Source organism: Cokeromyces recurvatus (assembly GCF_025118155.1).
Source record: "Cokeromyces recurvatus strain NRRL 2243 chromosome Unknown BX663scaffold_26, whole genome shotgun sequence".
Taxonomy (NCBI): Eukaryota; Fungi; Mucoromycota; class Mucoromycetes; order Mucorales; family Mucoraceae; genus Cokeromyces; species Cokeromyces recurvatus.
In genome coordinates this window covers 109,629-125,190 of record NW_026251412.1, presented here as the reverse complement: position 1 = coordinate 125,190, position 15,562 = coordinate 109,629, and the positions used below count along the sequence as shown (strand labels likewise).

The following is a 15,562-nucleotide window of genomic DNA, read 5'->3' as shown; positions in this document are numbered from 1 at the left end:
GTTAAAAATAAGAAAAGCTAAGCAATAAATTGTGAAAGCAGGTTAGCTACAAGTTTCTTTCAATATCTAAATATTTGCTAAAAAGAAACGTTTGCGGAATGCTTGATCCACCACTAGTAATATTTTTGGACTTACGCTTAAACAAGAGTATTACTTGTATCAAAAGGTCTTATCTTAAGCTTATATTTGATCTTTGACCAGGATAAGTAGATTAGATTCGAGAAAAAAAGAATACGGTGGTATCAGTGGTAGACCAGTGTATCTATTGTCTCTGATCTCAATCAAGCTTCTTATAGTTTCAGGTTTAAGTATAGATGCAGCATTGTCCATTATAAGATAATATTCTTTTATGCCATTCTTATCAAGTCTATCTATGGTATTACTTAAAAAAAAAAAAAAGGCAAGATACTGCACAGTTATAGCTCTAATCCTTGTAGTTTTTTTTACATATAATCTTTCTATTAGCGGTAACTAAAATAAGGTTTTCTCAAAAAAAAAAAATATTAATAGCATAAGTGTTTGAAATGGTAACACTCAAAATGTTAATAGAAGTATATTTATATGTTGTTATAACGGTCTTAGTAGGCTTCACTATCTTGTACCAGCCTTAAATACATAATATACGTAAAAAAAATCGAGCCTCATCAAGAGAAATATAGTTCTTCCGAAAATCCATTTCTTTAACTACTAGTCACTCAAGAATAATGTCCTTTCTTTTTTGATTTATCTTTAGTGAATTTCTTGCAGTGGTTATGATTTCCAGCTCTTCATAAACAATATATATGTGTATATATGTGTGTTTTATGAAGGTGAATAGGACAGTATTTTCAGCAGAAAAAGTACAAATCTTTTAATTTAATGGAGAATGTCTTGATGGAGTTTACAGATCCAGAAGTTACTCTTAAAACAATAACAATCTAACTAGCAGGCTAATTTGGATCGTAAGTATGCCGAGAAAACTGTTATATATATATATATAAAAGGAAAAGAAAAAAAGAAAAAGAAACTAGAAAAACAAGCACTAAAAACCCAAAATCTGTGTTCTTTATATACATCAGGTACACTGATAGGCAAAGAGACAAGATCATAAATGAAATGTTTAAAAGTTGTCTGGAAAAATAGAATATCACCAAGTTCGAAGAGGATACTGTGGAAATTTTATGAAGGCACCTTAGAGGTACCTTACAAATAATCTAAAAACAATAATGTCTCGAATGTTCCATTACTTTTAAACATAAAAAAAATTGGATTTATAATGATCTTCAACTCTTTGTTGAGAGCATTATAAGAGAGTTGAGTAAACAGTTTTAGAGCTTTTCTATATTAAAAGTGCTCCTTTTACTATAGCATTCTTTATTGGAATATATATATACATATATATGAAAGTTTCATTATCTTGAAGAAAGGCAATATTCTCCCAGAAGTAAATCAAATACTTTTCATTTTTATCAAAAACAGTAGTAATTTTTTGAATAATTCTTATCTCTCTCTTTGGCTTGCTAATCTTAAGATGATAATGATGATGCTGAGATTGATGAGTGTGATAAATCATTTGATAAGATGTGTCTAGAGTTAAGGAGAAGGAAGACGATTTAGTATTTTTTAGTAATATTAATCATTAGATTGATAATTTTAAAATTTCGATCTATCATCCTCTGCTGAAATACAAATACGTGAGAATGCGTATTTAAGAGGTGTATTTTATATAAAAGTACATACTACGGCATCAATTGAAACTCCTTGAACAGTATTGGGAGTTTCGAATCCATTCTTAAGTTATGTGAATAATTACACTTGCAATAAACTTTGGATCATCAATATGCAGTTCGAGTTTGTTGAATTAGCAGGATGCAGAAATAATACTTGTGATATTTTGACATATAAATCAAAATTGTAAGCCTAGAAGTATGAAATGAATCTCACCAAGATCCATTATTAACATCAAAAATAAAAACACGGTTAGAAATGATTTTCATTGTTAGCATAATATACTTATAGATATAAATCTATCCAATTAAAATGCTGCTGTTTATGATCTTAAGGTTAAGTAATTGAAATAATATCTATTATTCAGCTATTATTGTTGTGAATAAATATTTCTTTAAATTATAAAAATATTTGTGCATTCAAATATGTATAACCTAATTCGATATATTGTGGAAATAAAGTTAAATACAACAACCATGGTCAACTTTTACTCTGATTTTATTCCACGCTAGTCTATATAAATAATGGCTAGTTTTGAAAACAATGTAAACTACTATCTCTAAAGAGCTATAGAGGAACCATATAGGAAGCTAAAGTAGCTGGTATTCTTCTAGATTTATTACTGATGCAATCGCTACTCGAATAACTCTGTTGAAGACATTATTGACTCAGCTGACAAGTTCCTACTGATGCTTATCTGCTTTAAAACATAGTTCTTACAGGATATGATTGTAATGATGGACCCGTCACGAACTGACATCAATTTTTTTTATAATGATTTGATGCTAGTATGAGTTTATTTATTGAGGATCATAATCATAATTCCGGAAACACACTACTTCAACGGTGAATTAACATTCACAATTTCATTTTATGAAACAACAGACTAACAGCAGAAGTACATACGTGAATACAACATCAGGGTAGCAACATTGAAGATTTTTTTCTTATGCGCCAAATGAACTTTATATTCCTTTCTTAATAATTCGTTAAGATCTATCTTTGGATTCAGAACAAAAAATGATGGACCTTAGTGTCAAGTGTCTTATTCAGCAAATTATAACAAATGCTCATACCATTATATAAGTTCTCAAAAGTACCGGTATCAATGAGTCTGGTTCTTCCAAATTACTATTGACATAACTGTATAAGCATGCGGTACAACCTCAAACTGGAGTATGCCTAAGCTATCTTTAAAGTTTACAGCTCCTTAGCATAAACAGTTAGAGCAAACTCGGGATATTTGTTTATGTACAATCTTCGGTAGTTTCATCTACTCTTTCATAAAAGCAATACCAACATATGAGCTAAATATCTTTTATGCAAGAACGATGCAATATAATGGAAACCAAACTTATTCTACATTCATTTTTACTTCCTGATGATCCACTTTCTCATAAGTTTACTACCATATATTACTAACCTTCAGGTCAAGTCAATGGTATAAACTTACAAATATACCTTTTTGCCAAGACTACTCTTCCCGACATTATTAGATAACATTACTGCTTTAACATTTCACAAATATTAGCAGGATTTTCTTAACAGCAATTTTCAGAAGGCACTTCAATACAAATATAGCAAGTTATTATCTGTGTGTCCCTCAACTCTTACCTTGGATTCCATTCTCTGACTGCCTAAACACTCTATTGAATATAGTAGTCTTTTAAGATGGTGCTTAGGATGACTATATGATGGGAAACTCAAACTTTGTTTATGACAACAGCACAGCAAGTTCATTAAAGCCTATCTCATACATTGCCTCTATGTACAATCCAGTCTACATGTTTTTGCAACTATTGCTCATTCTATTTCATATTATCCTCAACATATCACCTAAGCGACTTTTTAAATCATTTTCTAGGCGAGTATACTGGAAAACTCATTGGGTTCTTCTCCAGCAAACCTTACAACTTATTGGCTTGATACAATGCAGTATACCTTTCGAGCCCCAATCATTACTGCTAACATCATTTATGAATTCCTCTTTCATTCATTGAGTTCAAACACACACACACACACACACACATTGGATGTAATATGCACACTCCCTTCCTATCCTTTTCTCTCATTACATTTCCACCTTGAGTCCACAAAGGAGGGGAGAGGTTTTATTTTATACATTATAAACTGGTTCAAGCAAATTTGGGTATATAACATACCTACGCTCAGTTGGACTTTTACTATTAATCAATAAAATTCATTTTGTTTTAATGAGTCCGAAAATCCAATATTTATTTTCCCCTCTTTTGTTACAATAAAGGTGGAAGAAGAAGAAGGGGGGATGACTTTTCTTTTATATAATATGCAAATAGATTATAACTTATTAGCTTCAATTGCTGACTTTTTACCATAGCCTTCTTTTGTTGGAGACCACATGTGGGAAATAACATAATCGATTAAATCTTGATCACTCTTACAACCATGAATAACAGCTTCTGATGTAGCCAAATTTTCATGAATAGCCTCTTTACAGACAGCTGCAGCAATGAGAGAAGATACTTCTCGAATACGTTTTAAGGAGGGGTAAATCCAGCCATTAGCGCTTTCTTCCTCTGTTAATGAATTTGCCAAGGCCTTTGAAGCTTCATAAATCATACGATCTGTAATAATCTTTGTATGACTCAAAATAGCACCAAGACCTAATCCTGGAAAGATATACATATTATTACCTTGCCCAGGATACTTGATTTCTCCTTTACTAGTAGTATATGGAGGGAATGCTGTTCCAGAAGCAAATATAGCTTTTTCATCCGTAGCTTTCATTGCGTCTTCAAATGTACACTCTGCCTGAGATTCAGGATTCGAAAGAGGGAAAATAATAGGTTGTTTATTTAATTCAGCCATACGAGAAAGAACCTCCTGACTGAAAGCACCAGTAACAGATGAAAGACCAATCAAGCTACCAGATAACATAATAAATACACCTCATAACACATACTTTTTGTATATATATATATATATATAACTTACACAGTTGGTTTAATATAATTCACAATATCCAAAAGTTTTTTATATTGTTTATCATTTGTATCATTTCTTGCAAAATATTGTTTATGCTGAGGAAGTTTATCGCCTCGGGTAGTAGTTACGAGCCCCTAATTAGAATTATTATTATTCAGCTTGCTTTGGTTTATATATATATGATGTATCCAGCTATCTTACCTTAGAATCCACAATCCAAAATATTTTTTTAGCTTCATCTTCTGACATATTATGTTCAATTTGAAAATAGGCTTGAATCTGACGAGCAACACCAATTGCGGCAGAACCAGCACCAAAAAACACAATTCGATGATCATTAGAAGGTACATTATTTTCCTTTTCTACTTTACGAATAGCGTTAATAAGACCTGAAAGGATAACAGCTCCCGTTCCTTGAATATCATCATTAAAGCATAACGTTTTATGCTGATATCTTTCCAATAAACCAAAAGCATGTTCTGTTGACCAATCTTCAAATTGAATCACTAATTTAGGATAGACAGTATGAAGTGCTGTGATGACATTATCCACTATTTGATAAAACTATAATATACATACATACATACATACATATATATATATATATATTATTCAACATATTCATCTACTTAATTCCAAATCTTTTCTCCCCCCTTACCTCTTCATCATTGGGTCTTTTTTGACGTAAACCAAGATAAAACTGATCATTTAAAAGTTTTTCATTATTTGTACCCACATCAAGAATGATAGGTAAAGTACGACGAGGATCAATGCCTGCTCCAGCAACGTATAATTGGAGCTTACCAATTGGAATTCCAATTCCATTTGAACCAAGATCACCTAGACCTAATATACGAGATCCATCCGTAATAACAGCAATTTCGGGATCAAAGTCATGTTCTGCAGGACAATAGTTTCGGATAACTTGACATAACTCGGGTAATTCTGCTTTTGTAAGGTATAAACCATCAGATACACCAGGTGGAGCTAAGAATGGATATATATTAGAATATTCTGTACATGCAGTACCCACAGTCGGAGTATAAATAATTGGAGCAATTTCCTAATGAGAATTGTTTTGTTTTTGTTTTTTTTCAATATTATTATTTTACAAAATATAAATATATAAAGAATATAGTACCTCTAATTCATCAATAATAATTTTATAAAAAAGACGAACATTAGACGTACGCAATTGTGCTAATAAGATATATTTGTCTAAATTGTCTTTCTTTGAACGGAGTACACGTAAAACACGAGCTTTTTGTGTATCCAAAGTCTCGATATGAGCAGGCAAAAGTCCAGTCAAGCCAAGCCTTTTACGTTTACTAAGATCCATTGCAGTACCTTTTATATATTAATTATAAATATCCATCTACTATATTGTCGATATTTTTTATATGTATATAAATCTTACCTTCATTGAAGTAACTAGACCTAGGCATTAGTTCAACGCTGTTTCTAATGTTATGATCCTTTCCTTGAACTTTGACACTATCTTCATTAAGAGAAGACGATTTATGATGACTAGTATCAACCATGGGTAGCAGATTAATATATATATATATGTAAAGAGCCTAAAATATAAGATGAAAATAAAAAAATAAATAAATAAATAAAAAGGAAAAAGAAACTATTTATTTCTTTATTTATAATTAAACTTTACTACGTTATAATTATGCTATCTTATTTATTCAGGTTTAACATTTTTCTTCATTAGCAGCAGCATGATAAAAAATGACATAAAAGGAATTTGATTGGCTAAATTACAGCATGACAAATATAACTTTTGTATTATATAGTTACACGCGTATATCCTATCAACTACTTTCCCTCCCGTATTTTCATTATGATAGAAAAGGCAAAACATTTGAATGCACATGCTTATTTTCTCACAATATGATCTTGATATAATAGATCTAAACTGGAATACTTAATAGATTCCCAAAGATATTTCAGATGTTATTCTATACGTTCTGTATATCAGAATAGAATAGAGGAGGATGATATAATACTAACAAGTTGATCAAATATATGCATTTAAATAGTGTTTATTCTTTTTTTTTCCTTCAGATCTATATCACAAAAGATATCTTTATTTATATATACCGGTTAAATCTACTTTTTTTTTTCATCTGGTTTGTTGAATGTCATAGGCAATAGTGCTACTTAAGCGTATTTTTTACTGTATATCATGATTGTTTAATATTTCATATACCATAATTAACACTTACAGCATTGTTTCAAGGCCATTCTTTCTTAATACACTATTTTACATTTGAGTGATCTACTAACTTAGCTTTCAACGATTATATATGTGGGTAAATTTTGAAAAAAGAGATCATTAAATTGTATTTACCAGGAATATGGACAATGCAAATAAAGAAATATCACTGATTCATAAACCAACCTATTTAGAGAGAGAGACTCAACTAAATACTAGCTAGGAAAAACGCTGTAACTGGCGTATTAGGTCGATAGATCTTATCAGGATGAAATGATAGTGCATAATAAATAATAATTATATCATTATATGAATTCACATAACTGCTCGACGCATTTACTAGGTTATTATTGTAAAATGAATGTAATAAAGCAAGAAAAGGAACAAAGTAACATAAAGTTAAAATAATAAGGATGTAGTATTACAGCAGGAGCATCTTGGTTTGCCTTATTAAATGGCATTAGTAAGTTTTAATAAATTGGTTGCCTTGAAAATAGATTTGATATGGATTCTTGAGATATAAAATTAAATAATCCCAGAAATAGTGCCATCCATGCTATTTCGAGAAAAAAAAAGTATAATAAGGTATCTAATTGGGATACAAATATTCTCATAGATAATATCAATAGTTTCAGAATATTTAGAAACATGAACAGCGGTCGGGAAATAAAGAATAATATTATCTCTAGGAGTTATTTGGAATCCATCCAGGTAGTTGAAAAAAAAAAAAAAAAAAAAAAAAAACTTAATTATATTCGAATTGAATAAATATAATATCATACTTTTGCTATTAATAGGATAATATATGTACAAGACTTAGCTGCTTATAAAACTTAATTTATAATGCTTGCTTATAAGCTTTTTGTTTTTTAGGGTATATGCTTTGATAGGTAAACATATTGAAAGGATTAATTGTCAAAATAATATATGTATATAAAAGAGAGAGAGAGCATTTAAAAACTTGAGTAATAGAGAGTTGATGTCGGATTTAGTTCACTATTTTAGTATTTATGAAAGTAACTGAGTCGTGTAGTAACATATGGCTATAGGAATTTATTTGATAACATCTTGTAAGGTGGAATGAATGCTTTTGCTTCTAAAATGGAATAAATGTGATATTGTAATTGACATTTATTTAGTATAAAAAATAAATAAATAGGATTTTTTTTTTGAAGGATATTTTCATCTTTCATATTATAAAACTTTATTCTTTTAAAATAGTGAAGGACAAATACTAATGTTATAGTATTTTGACATCTTGACTTAAAATAGCTTTGATTTTACCAAGATCCAAGTTATACGAGTGTCAGGAACAAAAAAGAAAATAATAATAAAATAAAAAAAGATTGTACATGATCATACTTCAATACTGTAAATTAACTATTTATTCATTTGCTCTCTTAAAATTATATAACGAATATACCCCAGGAAAGACGTGTTTATGTATTCAGTAGTTTTTTTTATCAGATATTATCTCTTTTTTTTTTCTTTTCATCAAAATTGGTATCTGATTTTGTTATACTAGTATGATAGCTTGACAAACTTTTTTTTCCCCGGTGTATAAGTAAATTTTCGAAAAGATCTTCTAATGGTGATAAATTATTATCCTCATATAACTGTAATGATGATATAGAGGAATATTCTAATCAATAGCTTCATACTGATCTTCTTCAGAATCAAAGGAATGTAGTGTTCTTATCAAAGACATAAAGGAGGAGCTTAAGCTCAGCTCTTCATCATGTATCATTTCATCATTTAGTCCATGAAGAAACCAAGTATCTAACACTTATAGTTTACATAAAGCAATAAGTTTATATATATAAATAAAGTAATTTTTGTGTCTATATATTACTTCTATTCACCGCCTCACTGCTAAATATTTCATCTTCTGGTAATGTTAAATTTGAGGTATAAGCATGCAAATTATTGATGATATTAGTATAATTTAAAGTCGGCCTATTAAAACTGTCATCTACTTGTTGCTCTCTACTATCATTATTATTTTCTCTTACAATACAACGACTTTTATATAGTCAATATATGGAAGAAAAAAAAATTTTTTTCCAATTATTTACATTATTATTTACCAAATAGGGCATATAGCGTTAATATCTAACCAGCGAGTAATGCAAGTTCCATGATACTTATGCTGACAAGGCAATTGATATATCACTAATGATGTTCCAAAAATATCTTGACAAATACAGCATTCATTATTCACATCTGCATTACGTAAGTTATACACATAATGTTGCATGATTTTAAAATATAGGCTTTACCTGAATCCGTTGGCTTCAAAACGGTCTTTTTCAAACTATTTAAAATGGATTCGATATAGTTATTTCGTAAAATTTGTGTATCTTCTTCATAAATAGTATCACTATAATATATTTTAAATTAAGAGAATCTATAGAACATATTATATATATGTATTGAGATTCGTTACCTTGTAGTATGATGCCTTGTCATAAGGTTTGTTATTCTATCTGAAAACATAGATCTATCAAATTCATTTTCATTTTGACTATTATTAATCAACATGTCACTAGTTTAATTATAATTTAGTATGTATATACACATATAAAAACATTTTTTTTTAGTGTACCTTATTAATATCTCAGAATCAGTAAATGATAATGACGGAGACTGTTCTTCATTTTCTTCCTCAGATTGTGAAACTATCCATCTTCCTGTTTGAATATCTATTTCCATTGAATCTCTGTCAGGGTCAAATATAGTATCATCGAAATCATTTTCTAACGATAACGAATCTTCACTTATAGTGCGAATAGATGATCCTATCCTTGTAACCAGTGGGGAATAATGATATAAGGTAGATAAATCTTGTGCAGATCTTCTACTATTATCATTTATTTGATAGTATCTAAATGGACTCATATCACGAGACTCTGTATACTCTTCTTCATCAATAGTATAATCCACCCTATTCTCTATTTCTTCTGATGTATCTAAAGTACATTAATTTTACTAAAATAAATAGCTTAAATCAATCATTATACAAAATAAACACAAACAAAGTAACCAGTTCATTGCAGTGGATCTGAATTCTTCAACTTCATGATTATTGCCATTATATAGCTTTTATATATAATAAAAAAATAAAATAAAATGATTAAAGTTAAAGATTCCGTCTTATCAACTGTATCTCCACCACACACACACACACACACATCCCACTTCTTCCACCTTTCATGTAATTTATTTTATTTTACATACAAATCGATTAAGGGCTCTCCCACAGACTAAGCAATAATTTCTTGGTAACCAATGTACTGACTCGCTCCTCCTTTCACATATACCACAATAATATTCAATAAACATAAATGCTTTTTTTTAAAAAACAAAAAAAGAAAACTAATAGAAATAACATGTGCGCCTTTTTTTTTTTTTTTTTTTTTTTTTTTTTTTTTTTTAAGATATAGCAAGATTAAAATGTAGACCAATCAAAAGAATTTGTGTTGAGACGATATGAAATAAAGTTAAAAACAAATGCATGTTTGAAAAAAGAACTTACTGCTTTACTTAACGTTCACTTTCAACGTGATATTTTGCTGGTATTGTACTTGATAGATGATAAAATGTCAAGATCTTTATTCTTTCTATCACAGTCATAGCTTAAACTACTAAATTGACTCTGGTGTTCTACCACCAGAATATTACCTAACTTTCATTTTCATCGGTCTGGTTGATTGTTCATTTTATATTAATGTTTCTTTATATGTATGTTTCAATATATATATGTATATACATATATTATGATGTTGATCTAACGCTTGAAATGTTTAATACTTGTAATTCTAGTATTTTGCTGTATGCCAGAAGATTATGACTTGATATGCATTAATTTATCTATCATAGTACTGAAACAGTAAGATACACTCATTCCACTCTCAAATCGAAATCATTCTTTTTTTGAACTTTATTTAGTAGAATGTAAGAAACTAAAGTGAAAAAAGAAAAAGAAAAGATAAAGGATGTCCTCAATTGTATTTTTTTTAAATAAGGTGAGTTGTGTGTGTGTGTGTGGAAACATATATGGTGAAAAATAGTATTGAAGTTATGGACGTCATTGATGAGAAAGGCAACTCTTATGGTTTGGAACAATAAATCAATCTTAAGCCTTACCTTAAAAATTGAAGCACATCAGCTTCCATTGTTAAAAGCTAATGAAGAAATGGAAAAGAGTTTACTAAAGAAGAGTGTTGCACGTTCAAGAAAATATAACGATTATGAATTAACATCCAGAGAATTATATAAGCAGCAACATCTTTTATCAGTTAGAATTGTTGTTATCGTTTTTTTTTAAAGACCGGCGTGAAAGAGAACACATATCATAACTGGTGGAAAAAGTTTGTAGAGGATTCTCGGTTTTTTTTTATTATCATTGACATGTAAAACTAGTCGATACAACAGGCTAATAGCATCATTACAAGAAGAACATAGACAGCGTCTGGCTGTTTTTTTATGACGAGAATCCTTAAACTACGATTCGAGATGCAGTTGATGAACTAAAAAGCAAGTATGCTGATGTTTATATAAATATGTATATATACATATATACTAGAGTAAATGGATTTATGAGGGATGAGTGTAAACTCGCCATTGAGGAAGTTACCTTTTGGCTAGAAACAAGAAGAGAATATTTTTAAAAGATCGTTTTGACTGGGTAGCAAAATGGAGCCAGACCTACATGTATTTTGGCAGAAATTGTATATTTATTGACAAATCAGGCTTTAATAATAATATAAGTTTCAGTAGAGTATGGTCAGCTAAAAGAAAAAAAATGTATATATCACTCAATTGAATGATCGTGCATGAATTAAACATTTCTTGATTGGTTAGATAAAAATCTTGAATTTTAGCATTCAAACGTACAACTAAAACCTACAGTATTTCTACTTCTAATTCAAACGATGTTAGTTTTTTTTTTTTTTTTTTTTTTTTTTTTTTTTGACGAATCAAAATTCAAAATTTAGGCAGAAAGAAGTTTAGTTTTCAGACAGATTGAAACTTATGCTTAGGCATCTTACCTGTAAAAATCTTAAACCCTGAGGATACCCGTGTTTGCTATGGTGATTTTGTTTCTTGTTTGAGGTTTGAAGATCGGTAGTCTTCCCTTTCCTGACCAGATTGATTCAGAAATAACCATCATATTCCGGGCAGCGTTGACATCTCTCTGCCAAAGTTTGTGGCAGCTTTGGCAAGTCAATACATTATTCCCCTTGAAATTGGACGTGCTGACAGTTTTCAAACTAAGAGAAAGACAGAGGCTGCAAGATTTGGAGGTATTGAATTCATCAATTGTTACAACAATTAACTGACCTTCAGACTCACGTCTTTCCAATGTTTGATATAATTTACCGACAATGCCATATCGCAAATCTTTCAGCTTCACAAGGTCTTTGCCAAACATTCTAGCTCCAAAGACAACTAGTGGTACCTTCTTTTTGTTTTTATCGAACGAAGCTGCTCTCCATTTTTTAGTTCTATTAAATGTGTTTAAGCAAATAGTACAGACTAAAATGAAATGTTTCCTTACTTTGTCCTTTCGTGTTTGCTTACTGTCTTGTCTTTTCATCTTCTTCGCTTTATCCTTCTTTTATCCTTTTTTTTGCCTTCTTTTTCTTTTTATCTCTTTTTGAGCGATTATATTTGGCGGTACCATGTGTCAGCATATTTGCCATTTGTTGAGGAGCCCTCTGTACACCTTGGTATATAGAAAAGCGATCTCTGGCACCACCTATACTGTAAAATCTGAGCAAAGCATCAAGATTCTCAAACATATATTCTACATGATTTTGGTATGTGGTAAATCGAGAAGCCTTTGGTGAAGGGATATTGCTTTCAATTAAAATGATGCCAGAGAGTGCTTTCTTGTCATTCAATTGCTTTGTATATCTTGCGGAACCAGTCATACGGTAGTATTCTTTTATGGTACACCTTCTTATTTGCTTGTCAGATTTTAACCCAATGGTTACAGTGAACACAGATTTTTGCCCAGGATCAATAGGGATAGGCGCAAATGTGTCTTTCATTTCATAAATGTTGAAATCAGAGAGTGTTAAATCAAAAGTTTGAAGGGAAAGATCATGACCAGTTTGACGTTTCTTGTAAAATATAAAATCTATTGAGAAACCATCACTTCGAGCCAAGTTTCCGAAAAGCACAGAATTACTTCCGTTTGGTGTCAATTGATCAATACTAATTTAAAAATGGGTCAAAGAAAATGTAGGTACTATTTTTTAACAATTGTAAACTTACTTTCTGTACTAAAGCTTGTCAAACCTAAAAATCTGAAAAAACATTCCCAGCTGGCCTTGATACCCGCGAGGCAATTTAAGCTTGGCAAAGCATGCCAGAACATTCATACTGATTGTTACAAAGTGCCAATACAGAGATGCTTTGGGTAGTACAGACAACAATTTTGGAAGCGGAAGCCTCCTGACATCGAATGGTAAATGATTGCCATGTTCTTCTCCAAAATCAGTGTTGAGTAGTAGCAAAAACCTAGCAAAGTGACTAGGATCTTCAGAGAGTGTCTTCAAAGTTGTCCTTTCTTCCTAGTTACTGCTTCCAGTACTCTCAAAAGCTATGTACACTTCAATATTTTCCTTTTTATCCCAAAAGAGTTTTTCTTTCCTTTTTTTTCCATAGCGATCTGATCAGGGCAAAACAGCATATATAAATGCTATGTGCTCATTGGTCATTTTTTTTTAATCCTATCATTATATGATTTTAAACTCATCCAAAAAGTCACATTTTTTTTTTTTTTTCAAAAATTAAAAGGAAAGAAAAAAAAAAAGGTCCCACTCTCTCTCTTTTATTTGTTCCCCCTTTTTTTTTTCATAAAATGACAGAAATCTTATCTGAAATAACTAAAGTAGAAATAACTAATGAAGAAGAAGACAATAAAGAAAGAGTAAAAACAAGACACACAGCAATAAAGCGTACTTTATCTGATGATGAGCTCCATAATGAGAGTTCAAGTTTTAAACGTTCTCGATCAAATAAGCAACCTCGTTGGTATAATCAAGCATACATGCTTTTCCTAGCATTGCGTCAACATCCTGAACGTACTTTACCACGCGGTGAACTTATCAAAGCTGCACTTGCGTTAGATAGAAAAATTAGTGCTGAATTACAGTTGCCAAGAGTATTTAGAAGTAAGGTATTTTTTTTTTAATAGCAAAAAGAAAAGAAAAAAAAAAAAGGAGACAGAAAACGCGTTACATGTATGATGATTAACTAATTTTCTATTTTAGACACCTGGAAATTCAGCATCTGCCTGTTTGACTATTAATAATGACCGTTACTTTGTTGCTTTTAAACCAGAAGGCAGTCGATCAACTTATTTCAAATTAGCCTATGAACCAGGAGATGAAAAGAAAGCAATTCAAGAGTATCAAAAGTGGTGCAAGAAACTTGCAGAACACGACTGGCCATATTGTTTTGGTATACCTAAAATAAAAAAGACAACTCAGTCAAATACGGATGACTTGGAAGATAGCCAATATCCTACACCTATTTCAGACGTTGATGATAAGCCCTGTACACAAGAATCATTTAATGATAAAATGGAAAAAACAGACATGATAAAAAAAGAAGTCCCTATTGTTCAGAATGAAGCATTATCAAAAACGAATAAAACTTGTGAAAGAATAACGAGCTCTGATATTTCATTATTATCAGATAAAGACAATATTACGATGAGCGTTAATATTATAGAAAATGGAAAAAAAGATATTATAGTTAAGAAACATAATATTGTTACAGCTACTAAACAGCCATTCATAGATTCAACAAAATCAATTAACACGTTATCTGTAGAAGTTAATTTAGAACTACAAAAGATGACTCAAACTAATGATAATAATAATAATAATAATATACCTGCAACAACAACTAATGCCAAAAAGATAAGCAATAAAGTACAGGAGATGCCTGTGTATACATTAGATGAATTGGATCTATCTGATATTCCAAAGTCATGGCGTGACATTGTTTATGTTGCACCTTCAAAAATTCCTGGTGCAGGTAGTGGTTTGTTTGCAAAACGTAAATTACCTTATAATACACCTATTGGATTCTATTTCGGTGTACCAATGACAGAAGATGAATTCGATTCTTTGAAAGATCGTGTAGGACGAGCCTCAGAATATAGTATTATGTATAGACGTACTGTACTTGATGCAACTGATGAACATGGAGAACCTATAACGGATGAAGAAAGTGAACGCTTTTGTCCTTTTCATTTTATGAATGAAACAGATCAAGAACATGCAACCATTGCCTTTGTAGAGGGAATTATTGTTAATCAAGTTATTTGTTGGACTAAAAAAGACATTGAAGCAGGAGAAGAATTACTTGTATGGTATGGAGCGGATGTAGAGAGACATTGGAAACAAGGAGAAGAGAAGAAAAAGCAACAAAAGAAAAAAGAGAACAATGAAGAGGTAAAAGTAAATAAAAATAAACAATAAAATGCAAATGATAAAAGTAATAATACCCTCCCTCATTACTTATCATCACACTCACTTTATCCTATTTGCAATATTCTCCCTCTCTTTCTCTTTCTCTTTCCCTTTCCCTTATTATTCTTATTTTACAACCATTAAAATTTTATTTATATATTATATATTCAATATA

General features: G+C 30.5%; 5 protein-coding genes across 5 annotated transcripts; 2 read left to right on the top strand and 3 right to left on the bottom strand.

The window, feature by feature from the left end:
- Positions 1–3,176: 3,176 nt before the first annotated feature.
- BX663DRAFT_477529 (uncharacterized protein) lies at positions 3,177–3,772 on the top strand. Its single transcript, XM_051524288.1, has one exon. It carries the CDS (start codon positions 3,399–3,401, stop codon positions 3,705–3,707), a length of 309 nt encoding a protein of 102 aa, XP_051379953.1. The 5' UTR covers positions 3,177–3,398; the 3' UTR covers positions 3,708–3,772.
- Positions 3,741–6,279, bottom strand: BX663DRAFT_519153 (uncharacterized protein). Its single transcript, XM_051528961.1, has 5 exons — positions 5,813–6,279; positions 5,330–5,734; positions 4,873–5,235; positions 4,681–4,805; positions 3,741–4,609 (listed from the first exon to the last, which is right to left on the bottom strand). Exons 1-5 carry the CDS (start codon positions 6,008–6,010, stop codon positions 4,024–4,026), a joined length of 1,677 nt encoding a protein of 558 aa, XP_051379952.1. The 5' UTR covers positions 6,011–6,279; the 3' UTR covers positions 3,741–4,023.
- A 1,972-nt stretch (positions 6,280–8,251) lies between these two features.
- Positions 8,252–10,265, bottom strand: BX663DRAFT_519149 (uncharacterized protein). Its single transcript, XM_051528960.1, has 8 exons — positions 10,133–10,265; positions 9,931–9,994; positions 9,501–9,864; positions 9,342–9,440; positions 9,175–9,275; positions 8,983–9,118; positions 8,748–8,917; positions 8,252–8,680 (listed from the first exon to the last, which is right to left on the bottom strand). The coding sequence occupies exons 1-8, from the start codon at positions 10,235–10,237 to the stop codon at positions 8,538–8,540; spliced, it is 1,182 nt and encodes a 393-aa protein (XP_051379951.1). The 5' UTR covers positions 10,238–10,265; the 3' UTR covers positions 8,252–8,537.
- A 2,234-nt stretch (positions 10,266–12,499) lies between these two features.
- On the bottom strand, positions 12,500–13,284 carry BX663DRAFT_576051 (uncharacterized protein; the record flags this gene model as incomplete). Its single annotated transcript, XM_051532155.1, has 2 exons — positions 12,500–13,117; positions 13,202–13,284. The coding sequence occupies 2 exons, from the start codon at positions 13,282–13,284 to the stop codon at positions 12,505–12,507; spliced, it is 696 nt and encodes a 231-aa protein (XP_051379950.1). The 3' UTR covers positions 12,500–12,504.
- A 465-nt stretch (positions 13,285–13,749) lies between these two features.
- BX663DRAFT_545212 (uncharacterized protein) lies at positions 13,750–15,561 on the top strand. Its single transcript, XM_051530921.1, has 2 exons — positions 13,750–14,084; positions 14,179–15,561. Exons 1-2 carry the CDS (start codon positions 13,767–13,769, stop codon positions 15,394–15,396), a joined length of 1,536 nt encoding a protein of 511 aa, XP_051379949.1. The 5' UTR covers positions 13,750–13,766; the 3' UTR covers positions 15,397–15,561.
- Position 15,562: the final 1 nt, after the last annotated feature.